The sequence below is a fragment of the Podarcis filfolensis genome (assembly GCF_964270895.1).
Source record: "Podarcis filfolensis genome assembly, chromosome: 4".
Lineage (NCBI taxonomy): Eukaryota > Metazoa > Chordata > Lepidosauria > Squamata > Lacertidae > Podarcis > Podarcis filfolensis.
The window spans coordinates 101,888,391-101,901,544 of record NC_139607.1 but is presented as its reverse complement, the minus strand read 5'-3'; the positions used below and the strand labels follow the sequence as shown (position 1 = coordinate 101,901,544).

The 13,154-nt window shown below is 49.1% G+C and overlaps 1 protein-coding gene across 20 annotated transcripts in view; it reads right to left on the bottom strand.

Annotated features, from left to right (window-relative positions):
- Positions 1–13,154, bottom strand: part of STIM1 (stromal interaction molecule 1) — a 101,094-nt gene that overhangs the window by 14,378 nt on the left and 73,562 nt on the right. For all 20 annotated transcript variants that reach the window (XM_083609702.1, XM_083609709.1, XM_083609707.1 and 17 more), the window contains one exon: positions 9,403–9,580. In XM_083609702.1, coding sequence (XP_083465828.1) covers positions 9,403–9,580 — 178 coding nt within the window. The remainder of the gene's footprint in view (positions 1–9,402; positions 9,581–13,154) is intronic.

Here is a 13,154-nt window from a genome sequence, read left to right as displayed (position 1 = left end):
TACGAAGTTCACCAATGCCTGTTCCCTCAACGCTGAAATCTGCAGGCTTCTACGCATTCCACTGCCTGCAGATATGTGTTCAAACCTTAAAAGTGAAAATCTTCAGTCTGCCTTTATCTATGCAGCCATATAGAACAAGAGCAATTGACACGAGCGTAATTCGCTGTAATTCCTCACCAGGAACCAATGAACCAAGTGCAGTCAGCTTTTCAAATTCCAGGAGACAACAATCAGTCCAACTCAGGCATCCCCAACCTTCGGCCCTCCAGATGTTTTGAACTACAATTCCCACCATCCCTGACCACTGGTCCTGATAGCTAGGGATCATGGGAGTTGTAGGCCAAAACATCTGGAGGGCCACAGGTTAGGGATACCTGGTCTAACTGTTATGAAAACATGCTCCTGTTGGAGAGACGAAAGTTGCTTCCCTCCTAGGCTGCCACGAGGTGCAGGATTCTGCTCCAAGTATGTCCACATTCAGATATCAAGAGACACAAACTATGATACATTAATTTGCATGTGTATATGTACACACACTTCCTACGCTGCAAGATTCAGGACCGGCAAAAGAGAGTCCTTCATGCAGAGCAGAGTTAAACTATGGAACTCCCTGCCACGGGAAGAGAGAGGAGGAATAAATCCTCTCCTCCTGGGCTGGCACTTCTGCTGTGATAATGTGGCAGGTTGCATCTGTTGAGGGTGTGGAGTCTCCCCAGGCCCTGCCCTGAAACGCAAAGGCAGGTATTGCGCTTGCCTGCCGGGTGTTTGCTTAGCAGAAAACAATGGGCCTGCAGGGCCAGGACGTCCTGAGAAAGAGAGAGAGAGAGAGCCTCCTTGTCACCTGCTGAGGGGCTGTTCCGGGACACTACTGGTTGCCTCCTCTGTACATTGCATTTATGTCAGCCTGCCAATGTGTTTCCTTTTCGGGCTATGTTTTACTTTTAGGGTATGTTCAGTCGACTTTGGTTCAGCAATTTGTTTTGAGAATCAATGGAGGAGGCCAAGGAAATTGAAGAACATTTTCATGTACGCGACAACGGCAGCAAGAGTCTTAATAGCACAAGGATGGAAGAACGGAAAAATCCCGACCAAAGAACTGTGGCATGAAAAACTGATGGACTATGTGGAATTGGCGAAATTGACACACAAACTGCGTGATAAGGACAACTGCGACTTTAAAGAAGCATGGGAACCTTTTACAACGTACTTAAAGAAACAACAAACTGAATTGGACTCCTTGGCAGGTTTAGAATAAACATATACAAATTTATTATTGGTAATATATAGAGAGATAGGTTAAGGATCTTTATAATATGCAGAGATTAATATGTACTGAGAAACCAGAGAGAGGAGCTGAGGGAAGTCTGGGGGGGGGTTCTGTTTGGGGAGGGAAAAATGGGGGGGGGATGAGGATGATGTGTTTTTGGTGAATTGTTATGTTGAAATTCTTAATAAAAAAATTATTAATAATAAAAAGACTAAAAAAAGAGAGAGAATCAAAGGAGGAGGAAGACAAGCAAGCATAAAAGGCAACAGGGGAAAACCTATTCTCCTGGGAGATTCAGCACCCGGTGACAAAGCCAACGGAAAAAGCAGAGAGCACTGAATTTTCGGGGGTTTCAGCCCCCAAACGTGCATTGGTCAGCACTCACTACCTGGAGTGCTGTGTTCAGTTCTGGGCACCCCACTTTAAGGAGGATACTGACAAGCTGGAAGGCGTGCAGAGGAGGGCAAACAAAATGATCAAAGGTTTGGAAACGAAGCCTTATGAGGAATGGTTGTGGGAGTTGGGGATGTTTAGAGAGGAGAAGCGAAGACTGAGAGCTAAGATGATTGCCACCTTCCAATACCTGAAGGAAGCTTGTTTTCCGCTGCTCACTGACAGATGGAATGCTCCAAAGTGGGCGATGAAAGGTTCGGGAAGGATAAAAGAAAGTTCTTCATGCAGAACATAGTTAAACTATGGTGTAGCCTTATTAGACTATACCGATTGGTGGGGTCTGCGTTGCTCCCGGGAGGGAGAAAGAAAGTGAAATGACACAGGAAAAATGAGGATTTTGGGTCCCGTTTCAGACTGACTGCACAGAAACCCACTCCTTCCCCCTTCAATGGAACTCGCTGCCACCAGAGGCAGCAATGGCCACCAACTTGGAAGGCTTTAAAAGAGGATTAGACAAATTCATGGAGGAGGAAAGGGCTATCGAAGGCTACTAGCCACGAGGGCTCTGTTCTGCCTCCACAGTCAGAAGCACCAATGCTTCTGAATCCCAGTTGCTGGAAACCACAGAAGGGGAGAGGGACCTGGCGTTCGAATCCTGCTTGCAGGTTCCCCAAAAGAGGCATCCACTCGGCCACCGTGAGAACAAGATGCTGGACTTGATGGACCAATGGACTGATGTTTGTCTTATGTTCGTAAGACGAAACTGCAAAGCCAGTCAGTAAGGGGCTCTGAAATTCAGCGGCAGATGGAATGCCCCAAGCTGAGTGGGAAGGAGATGCCGGAGAATGCAGGTTTCCTCCAGTTCACACTGATAAGAGAAAGAAAAGCAGGTCCAGCTCCGAGGGCCTTCTGGCGGTCCCCTCACTGCGAGAAGCCAAGTTACAGGGAACCAGGCAGAGGGCTTTCTTGGTGGTGGCGCCCTCCCTGTGGAACGCCCTCCCATCAGATGTCAAAGAGAACAACAACTGCCAGACTTTTAGAAGACATCTGAAGGCAGCCCTGTTTAGGGAAGCTTTTAATGCTTAATGGACTATTGTATTTTAATATTCTGTTGGAATAATATTAATATTCTGTTGGAATATTATTATTATTATTGTTATTTCTAAGAGCATCAAACTCAGCAAGGTTGGGTGGATGCTGGCATGGAAGGAAGTGTCAGGAGCCTCCCTGGAGCGCAACGCAACACAAAGCAAGAATTCTGAGGAGGAAGCCCGTCCCCAGGAGGGCTGAGATCGACAGACTCCGAGGAGGGAGAGCAGTGGAATGCCCTCCCAAGGCCAAGCCTTGGCTCCTGAGCACTGCTCTGCCACATTGCTCCTTTCTCCAAAGGCAAAGGCAGTCTTCAAATCTCTGCAGGGCTGCCACAGGAAGATGGAGCAGGCTTGTTTTCTGCTGCTCCACAGGGAAGGGAACAAACCAAGGGATTCAAATGGCAAGAAAGGAGATTCCAAAGAAACACGAGGAAGAACTTTCTTAGGGCAAGAGCTGTTCAACAGTGGAGCAGACTCTGTCAGAAGGTAGTGGACTCTCCTTGGAGGTTTTTAAGCAGAGGCTGGATGGCCGTCTGTCGGGCGTCCTTGAGCATTGCAGTGGGTTGGGCTAGATGACCCCTTGGGGGTCACTTTGATGAGGTGCCGGGGCGAGGGCGAGGGATGTCGTTGCAGCAGCTGCCTTCAGGCCTTTCCAGAAGCATCCGGCACAGGCCTCGCTATGCAACGGCAGCATGGGACGCTGCGGGGAATGCGAAAAATGTGCGCTCTGGCAGGCGAGTTTCTCAAATAAACACATTGCCTGGGAAGAGCAGAACAGACCACCGCTATGTCACTGAAGCAGCCTCGCAACTTGCGAAGCCCACCAAAAACACAAGGCAGCTCCTAAGAACACAGCAGTGGTTCCCAAACTTTTTCGGGCGACTGCTCTTTTGGTTACCTCCCAGTGCCCCCTACTCTACCCTACGAAAAGCAACATTCAGAACAGCAGTTTGCACAACCCACTAAGGAAGGCGATAAGTCAATAAAGGTCAAAACAGTAATGATTAATTGCACATTTATTCAAAATCCAGGGACGCAGGTGACGCTGTGGGTTAAACCACAGAGCCTAGGACTTGCCGATCAGAAGGTCAGCAGTTCGAATCCCCGTGACGGGATGAGCTCCCGTTGCTCAGTCCCTGCTCCTGCTAACCTAGCAGTTCGAAAGCATGTCAAAGTGCAAGTAGATAAATAGGTACCGCTCCGGCAGGAAGGTAAACGGCGTTTCCGTGCACTGCTCTGGTTCGCCAGAAGCGGCTTAGTCATGCTGGCCACATGACCCAGAAGCTGTACGCCGGCTCCCTCGGCCAGTAAAGCAAGATGAGCGCCACAACTCCAGAGTCGGCCACGACTGGACCTAATGGTCAGGGGTCCCTTTACCTTTACTATTCAAAATCCAACGAAAACTATTTGCTTGATGAACTTTAGCTGGGGATAGCAGCTTTTCAAAGCCTGATATTTATACCTCCAGCTCTCCCACATACCACCTCCCTAGGTAATTCCCCCCCCAGGGGTGCTACCACCCAATTTGGGGACGGCTAGAACACAGGCAGGGCAATTTCAAAGCCACCGCCACACACAAGCCGTCTCAGCCACCCTCTCCGCTGGCTCCTCTGCAAGGCAAAACTTGTTTTCGGTTCACATTTCTGCCTCGGAGAAAAAAAACGTTTCCCTCCCCAATTAACAAGGAATATTTGTGGCGTTCCCAGTTTCAGAGATAACCCCGTGCTCTCGGCAGGGTCCTGGCGCTCCATGGCGTTCCAGGGGCCTGTTTGGAGCTGCGGCTTAACAAGGAATTTCTGTCTCCCGGCAGAAAGGAGCCTGTGAGCTGAAGGGAAACCAGACAAAAGAAAAGTCTTTCTTCGCACAGCAGCGGAGAGCTGAACTGCGGAGTTCGCTCCCACCGGACATAGTGATGGCCGCTGACCCAGATGGCTTCAAAAGAGGATTGGACAAATTCATGGTGGAGAAGAGGGCTATTGATGGCTACTAGCCACAATGGCTCTGCTCTGCACCTCCACATTCAGAGGCAGCAATGCTTCTGAATGCCAGGAAACCTCAGTAGCAGAGAGTTCCTCTGGTGCTCAGATCCTGCTTACAGGTTTCCCATGATGGGCATCTGGTTGGCCACTGTGAGAACAGCCTGATGTTCTTACAGTGAGGGGGAAAAGTATTTGATCCCCTGCTAAATTTGCCCGTTTGCCCTCCGACGAAGAAATGACCAGTCCATAATTTTAATGGTAGGTTTATTGTAGCTGTGAGAAACAGAATAACAACAGGAAGGTTCGAGTAGCTACACATCAGCCTCGAAATCTGACTGACTTGGAGAGGATCTGCAAAAAGGAGTGGGACAAAATGCCTCCTGAGATGTGTACAAATCTTGTGGCCACCTACCAGAAACGTCTGACCTCTGTAATTGCCAACAAAGGTTTTGCCACCAAGTACTAAGTCATCTTTTGCAAAGGGATCAAATACTTATTTCACTCATTATAATGCACATCAGTCTCTGACTTTTGTCTTCTGGGTTCCTCGGGGTTTTCCTGTTGTTATTCTTGTCTCTCACAGCTACAATAAACCTTCCATTAAAATTAAAATTAAAATTATGGACTCGTCATTTCTTCGTCAGAGGGCAAACGGACAAATTTAGCAGGGGATCAAATACTCCCCCCCCCCACTGTATGTCTTGGGCCAACTAGGAGACCCAGCCAAGAGAACTGGCTAATATATTTGCACATGGGATCTTGCACACATCACGCCCCTGTCCTTAAGCACGTGTGTTGGGGCCAGCAAGGCCGGTGCTCCAGGATGCTCTCCCAAAGATCCTCCCCGAAGGTACACCTAATTCTGATGCGCTTTTGGTGGTGGAGCCTCATCTATGGGACCCTCCCTCCCCCTCCCCAATCAAAGTGGTTTGGCTCTCTGTTGCTTTCTTTAGGGGAGACCCAAAGACATTTCTTTTCAATCCACCTTTGGTTTGGGAAGTCAGGGCTATGTTTACTCTCACATTGCACTTGCTTTTATTAAAGGTAGTTCACTGGGATTTGAGAAAGTGGCTGTGGTGAAGTTTGTGTCCTATTTTCATGCCGCTCTGTCAGAATTCACTGAAAATCTAAAACCAATTTACGTGTGATTTTAAAGCAGGGTAATTTTTATGTTCTAATGTAATTTTAACTTGTGAAACTTTCTGAAAGGACCTATGGTCTTGAAAGCAGCATAAGAATCAAATAAATAAATACTGGGCATTTATTACAAGAGGCAGAGATCATTCCGCCAGTTCCCGGCTGAAAAGTTCTGTGTGTCTGTCACGCTGGAGAGTGACGTCTGCCAAAGCGGCAAATGACACCGGAGACACTGCAAAGCAGTTTGTTCCTCAGAACTGGCTGCCTTTCAGGCTCCAGGGAAGCCACCTCGTGTTTCTCTTCTCCTCGTGTCAGGAGCACAGCAGGCTGCACCCAACTGCTGGTGCTTCACCTGCCCTGGTGAGCCAGCAAAGGAGGCCCTCAGGCCAGTTCACAGGGCCAAGTCGGGGCAACCCCACACCTGTCTGGCAGGAGGAGCACAACACCTGCAAGATGCTCTCTGCACTCCACCTGCAGCTGATTGTCACGTCCATACAGATCGTTACATAAGAACCTAAGAAGAGCCTGCTGGATCAGGCCAATGGCCCGTCTAGTCCAGCATCTTCTTCTCACAGCAGCCAACCAGATGCCCCAAAGGGAAATCTGTGGGATGTAACATCAGCAGTCAAGTACAGCACTTCCTGTTTGCCCAGAGTGGACACACAGGGGGGTGTTCCTCCGCAGCCAGGAGGACTTCCTGTCACACCTGGTCTGGAGTTTCCTCCCCCTGCGTGTGACCAGGTAGGTGGGCATGACCCTGGGAGACCCCATAAAAGGGGCTGGTCATGGAGCCACCTCCCTCTTTTTCCTCTTGATAACGATGTATTTTGCTATCTGCTGGCCCTCAGCCAGCAGCACATGGGCTCATCCCCATATGGGATGAGCTCAAACCCTCTTCTGTAACTCTAAGCTAAAGCCTGCCTTCCGGGAACCAACTGTGAACTGAATGTGAGTAAACATCATCATTTTAAGAGAAGACTGTTGTGTCTTTATTCTTTTTAAAATGGAACAAAGGAGATTTACCAGGAACGAACCCAATCTAGACAAGCCAGACTGGATTACTTAAGTAAAGAGATTGAAACAAATCTACCAACTAGCTTCCTGCTATATATTAGGGAATGTTGCCCTGCTGCTGAGTGAGGAAAGATACCATTAAATCAATATATCCTCTCCTGGTATCTACAACATTCCCACACGAACAAGACCTGAGCACAAGAGGCCCCCCCTCCTGCATTTGCCAACGATTGCTGGTATTCAGAAGCATTGCCGCCTCTTACATGGAAACAGACCTCAGCCTCTATCGTTGCTAATAGCTGCTGCTATCCCTCTCCACAAATTTGTCCCACCCTCTCTTAAAGTCATCTAGGTTCGTGGCCATTACTGCCTCCTGTGGCAGGGAGTTCCACAATTTAACCATGTGCTGCATGAAAAAGTCCTTCTTTTTACCTGCTCAGAATCTTCCAGTGTTCAGGTTCACTGCATGTCCGCATTTGTTAGAGAGGGAGGAAAACTTTTCTGTCTAATTTCCCGTTACTTCAGTTCACTAAAACCTTCAGATGTGGGAGTGCTTCACTGGGAACGGGGGGTGTATAACCCTGTTTATGGATTAAAAAATTGTCTGAAAGGACCTCAGAAGCCCCGGCCTTGCACAGAACTGTCTTCATGGCCCCTTAGCCCAGGACAGGCCCCTCCACTCCTTCTGGGGGCGACTGCAAGATTATTTTCTGTCCAGGAAGCAACTCTTCCAGGGTCCAGACCCAGGAGGCCCTTGCCTCCCCCGAACTGCTTATCAGCAGGCCTGTGTCGGAGAGCAACTAGGTGGAGCGATGTAATTGCTTTGTGTTGCCAAAACATGCTAAATGAGCTGGCTGGGTTCTGAATCCTGTAACTGAGCTTTTGCCGCCTGGTTGGTGGCTGGGAGGGAGCGATGGCCAGAGGGGGAACACGAAGTGCTCAAGGCCAAGGAACACACGAGAGGGAGGCAGACAAAAGGCTCCACACCCTGAGCACTGCTTGCCTGCACATGTTCAGGCATTTTTTAAAAGCGTGGTGGGGACAGGGAGGTTCTCAGGGAACTGCATGCATGCACAGAGCTGCAGAGACAAAACAACAGACTGTGATGAGCCGAGCCTTGCCGCAGCAGAAGCAGCTCCTCCTGCAAAGGCAGAGTTGGCGGGGGGGGGGGCGCTTCCAAGCCACAGTGGGTCCTGGGTGGCTTCCATTATTTAAGTGACTCAGCCTCTTCTCAGTTGCCCGGAATCAGGCCAGATAACTGGAGGATGTGAGGAGGGAGGAAGGAAGAGGCTGATTTCACGCCCCTTTTAGGAGCCTCTCTCTGGTGTCCCTTGAAATGAAACAGGAACCCCAGTTTGTGCTGGCAGGGAGCAAGAGGAAGGAAGGTGCCTCAGGACCAGCATGGGGCCTACTTGCGGCGGGTTCTGGGTTCAAATTTTGCATATTTGGGGCAAATCACCCTCTATCCCAGGACTCACCAACTGCAGTAATGGGTCGCAAGCTAAAAAGCTTCACTGCTCTTCGCTTGCTGCTAATAGGACAGACTAACAGAGCCGTGTGGATGCCGCATGCCAATAACTGCTCACAATTATAAGAAAATAGACGTTAGCTTGCTCGGTTAATCTGCAGGGATTATTCGGGTCACAGAGATTATCTCCATTGTTTAGCCCATCCATCCACCAAAGGCAGACCAAGAATACAGAATACAGGGAAGTAAGGGTTAAATAAGTGGTTCTGAAATGAGCTGAACCATCCCTGGGGGTCGGGAGGAATTCCCTTGGAAGGTGCTAAGAGGTAAAGGGGGTGGCAGGGGTGTGTGATGGAGGCATAAATAACTATCAGATTTTGAGAAGCTGGTATCACTGGATCAAGTTCCTTAGTTTTGTTGAATTAATTAAATAGTTTAAGCTGGATTTTGAATAATTGTGCAATTCACTGTTTTACTGTGTTATTATCTTCCTTTTGAATGATGGTTTTCACAGGGTAAGGAGCGCTGGGGATGAGTTCATAGAACCAGGGGAGCAGAGCCCCCAAAATATTTGGGAACCCCTGGTTTAACTTAAGTGCTAGAAGAAACCCCCTCGCTGTAAGACCAGTTGGAATAAGCTGCCTAGAAACCTGGACTCTCCACTGAAGTTCTCCTGTCTCCATCCTTGGGAGGTTTCAAGATCTGACAGGTAACAGCTAACCTGCATGAACTTCTGGGTGTTTCAAGCCAGCAGTCTTCTGGTCCACACAAAGCACTAGATGCCCACCCTTGATCCTTGCTGGGTGATACTGGCACATGGTGGGCAGGAGCGAGGTCAGGACAGGCCCATCATGCTTGCTTTGCAAGGGGGCTTCACCCAGTGTTTTGTGGTTCGTAAGTGCCAAATCAGAAGCGCAAGCAGGTCTCACACCAAAGTATTTGAGAAGATCTGAGCAAAAGTCATCAGCATGCCAGGTACTAGCGAAGAAGGGAGAGAGCCAGGGCAGCGGGTGGCACCACCCATGGCACCCTGCAGCAGCCTCCAAGACTCACCTTTCCTGGAGATCGTGCAGACTCTGCTCAGCTCTGTGGAGACCTTCGAGGTCCTTCATCATCTTCTTCATGTGCTCTTTCGAGTAGCGGTTCTGGATGTAAGCAAACCAGCACCCGCCCACCCCGATCACAATGGACACCACCAGCATGAAGTCCTTCAAGTGGTTATGACGGGTCACTGGGGAAAGAGAAGTCACACAATGGCCTATTTAGACAAGGAAACAAGCCCACCTCCTCTCCTCTCCTTCCCTCCCTTTGCTCTTTTGGATTTGATATAACACCTCTGGCTGTGCTTAGGTCAGACAAGGAAAACTCCAAGGGACAGGAAAAGCCCATAGTAGCCAACTTTCCATACAAACTTCGGAACCACACATAATTCCTTGCCTAAGGCAGAATCCTGTACACTAGCACACTGGACATCAACTGGTGGACGGGGATTTGGCTTAAAAGTGGGCCCTGGGTCTTCGCCAGCACAAGTCGGTCTAGTAGAGGACAGCGTCACCCTTAGTTTCAGAAAAACAGTGATGTTAGCCTGTGCCCTGATTCTGAAGTGTCCTCCCCAGAGAGGCACACTTCACACCAGACTAGCAAGCTTTTCGGCGCCAGATAAAGATCGGACCAGGCGTTCTAGATTACAAACAGTTTCATTGGCCCTGTTTTGTTTCATGTTTATTTGTGGCGTTTCAAACTACCTTTACGTGTTGTGTGTGAATTAGTTTATAATACAATTTGCAATCTCTGCAATTCCACCCCCCGAAACTCAGTTAAATAAATATATTTATATTTCACATTTTTTGTTTTATTTGTGAGCCACTCAGATTTTGTGTGTGTGTGTCTGAGCAGTACAGAAAAGCTGCAGATAAATTAAATAGTGTGCATGCACAATTATTATTCACTAGTCACAGGGATGCAGACATCCTCTCTCTTGAGCAGGCTTCCTCAAACTCGGCCCTCCAGATGTTTTGGGACTACAATTCCCATCATCCCTGACCACTGGTCCTGCTAGGTAGGGATCATGGGACTTGTAGGCTCTTGAGACTCCTCTTGGGGAGACCACTCCTTCTTGCATCCTTCAACAGCAATATACTACTCCTGGGGATTCTTCCTGACTTTGCAGCGGTTGCCCCTGCCATGGTATGTTGCCTTGCTTCTGCCCACTGGCCTGCCAACATCCTTGTTTCAGTCCCCCCCCCCCTCACCCTCTGGATGGACTTCTCAGTGGGGACACTGGCTGGCCATCAACTCTGCCCCAAGCCTGGCCCTCCCAAAGCTCCAGCCCAACAGATCACCCTGCCTTCTTGGACTCCCCACTGGCCCAGCAGCAGCCGAGCCTCAGAAAGTCATATTCTTCCCCAGCTATTCTTAGATCATGTGCTTACAGAGCATTCCTGCAAAAGCACTAAATATACACATCCCTGCCTGAAGCATGAGCTCCGTCACCAATGCATTATTTACTTTATTTATGAATCACTTCCTACGAGGCGTCTTGAAGCGATTCCACAGCACAAATTAAAACGCATCTAAAACTACTGCAAGTCGAAAGAGTTTCAAATCTAGTGCAGAAAGAAAGCGGGATAAAGTAACTCCACTAGTCTTCATTGGAGAAGGTGCCTGCCTGATATCTAGCAGAAGGGACTTCCAAAGGGCACTGAAGGCCCAATTCAGACTTCCTATGGGACAGATCTCCTGAGAAGATGGTGTGTGCGGGATTGCCCTGTCCTGAAGACTACAGTGATCAGCTGGGTATAGAAGGGGCCGGCCAATCTTCCAGGTACCCCAGCTCCAAGCTACATAGGCCTTTGTACACCAGTACCGGCATCTTTAACTTATAGTCTAGTAGCTATCTGGTGGCCAGTGCAGTTCTGTGAACAGTGGAGCAATAGGACGGCAATAGTCCTGGATAGAGCTTGGTGCTGATAACGCCAAGGTTGCAGGTTCTATCCCCGTATGGGACAGCTGAACATTCCTGCTTTGCAGAGGGTTGGAATCGATGACTCTCCGGATCCCTTCCAACTCTACAATTCTATGCTTCTGTCCTGCCTCAGTGAGCAGTTGAGCAGCTGCATTCTCCCTCAAGGGCAGCCCCACACGGAGACCATTGCAATCATCAAGGTTACCAATGCAGGAACCACAGTGGCCAAGCCATCCTAGTCCAGAAACTGTCTTCCCAGCACTCCTTAGCCTCTAGCAATAGAGATGCATCCAAGCTACAAACATGCTCCTTCAGGGGAGTGAGACCCCATCCAAGGCAGGAAACTGGCCAATAATCCACTCAGAAACTGCTCACCAACCTGCCAGGATTCAGAATTTGGCCCTCGTCCAGCCCACCACTGATTAGAAGCCCTGATCCAGGGTCTGCACAACCTTTCCTGATTAAGCTACACCCTGTGCAAACGGACCCTGGTTGCATGGCCACCTGATAATGGCTACTGTCAGTCACACCAAGTCTAGCATGGTGGGCCTTTATCACATGGGGTGGAGCCTGGTGTGAGACAGGGCTGAAGGGTCAAGTCCTGGGGTCTCCTCTGGCCTCCAGGCAGCCAGCAGAGTAAATTGGAAATTCCTATCGCAGAAATGGGTAATTGGAAAGCACTCCTCACTTCACCTAAAATGGTAAGATTCCTAGGAGGCAGTTATGTAACTCCTCTGCTCGAGAGAAAGAGGAGATCACCCTGAGAACACAAGGACTCTTCAAAGAGCTCAGAGCAATCAAACCATGGCTGGATTTGGGGATTAGAGTGGCAGGGAGCCAAAGTTTCAAGAAGGCACTGCAAACAAGGAAAGATCCATCCTTAGAAAAATGACCCTGGGGTTTTGTTTCCTTATCGTGTATGAGGAAGCCTCCCACATTCTCTGGGTTGGATGGGACAACTGGAGCTGCAGTCCTCAAGCCCTTGTGTTGACTTCACTCGGCAGCAAACACGTCACAAAGCATCCCTAAGAATGGCCAGCTTTCGCTATGATAGCCTGCACCTCGGAAGGGAGCTTCTGAGACTTGGAGAGGCCTCAAGAGAGACTCGTAAGAACCTAAGAAGAGCCTACTGGATCAGGCCTATGGTTCATCTAGTCCAGCATCCTCCTCTCACAGTGGCCAACCAGATGCCTGTTCTGGGAAACCCACAAGCAGGATTCAAGCACAAGAGCAACGCTCTCCCTTCCTGTGGTTTGCAGCTGCCTCCATAGTTAGTAGCCATCAAGAGTCATTCATTCATTTGCCTAATCCTCTTTTAAAGCCATCTAGGTTGGTGGCCACCACGGCCTCCAGCGAGTGGCAGTTATGAGCTGCGTTAAAAAGTCCTTCCTTTCATCTGTCCTGAATCTGTCCACTCCGTTACAGAAAGCCAGGCTCATGTACTCCAAGCAAGCTGAATTTGAAGAGCACCTGGAAAACTCATTGCTTCCTCTTGCTGTAAATCTCTGCCATCCCTCCTTTTACCATTTGCAAACTTTTTTGTGAGGCAAATAGCAGTTGATGGGAAGCCTATGCAGCCACAGGACCCTGCTGGGTGGGGAAGGGGAGTTTAACTCTTTCCCTGCCACAGTCCTGACAAAGACCACTTCCCCCCAAACTGCTCTTTGCATTTCAAGCGAAATTCCTGCTGGTGGCAAAGGAGCCTTCCTTTCTAGTGGCTGGCAGCTGCTTCGGTGATGGGGACCATGGAGATTGTATGGGTACCGTGTGGGGTGTAACAGCAGAAAAACAAGAATGGGTTTATGTGCTGTAACAGTCCGTAAGAGATTTATACTTTGAG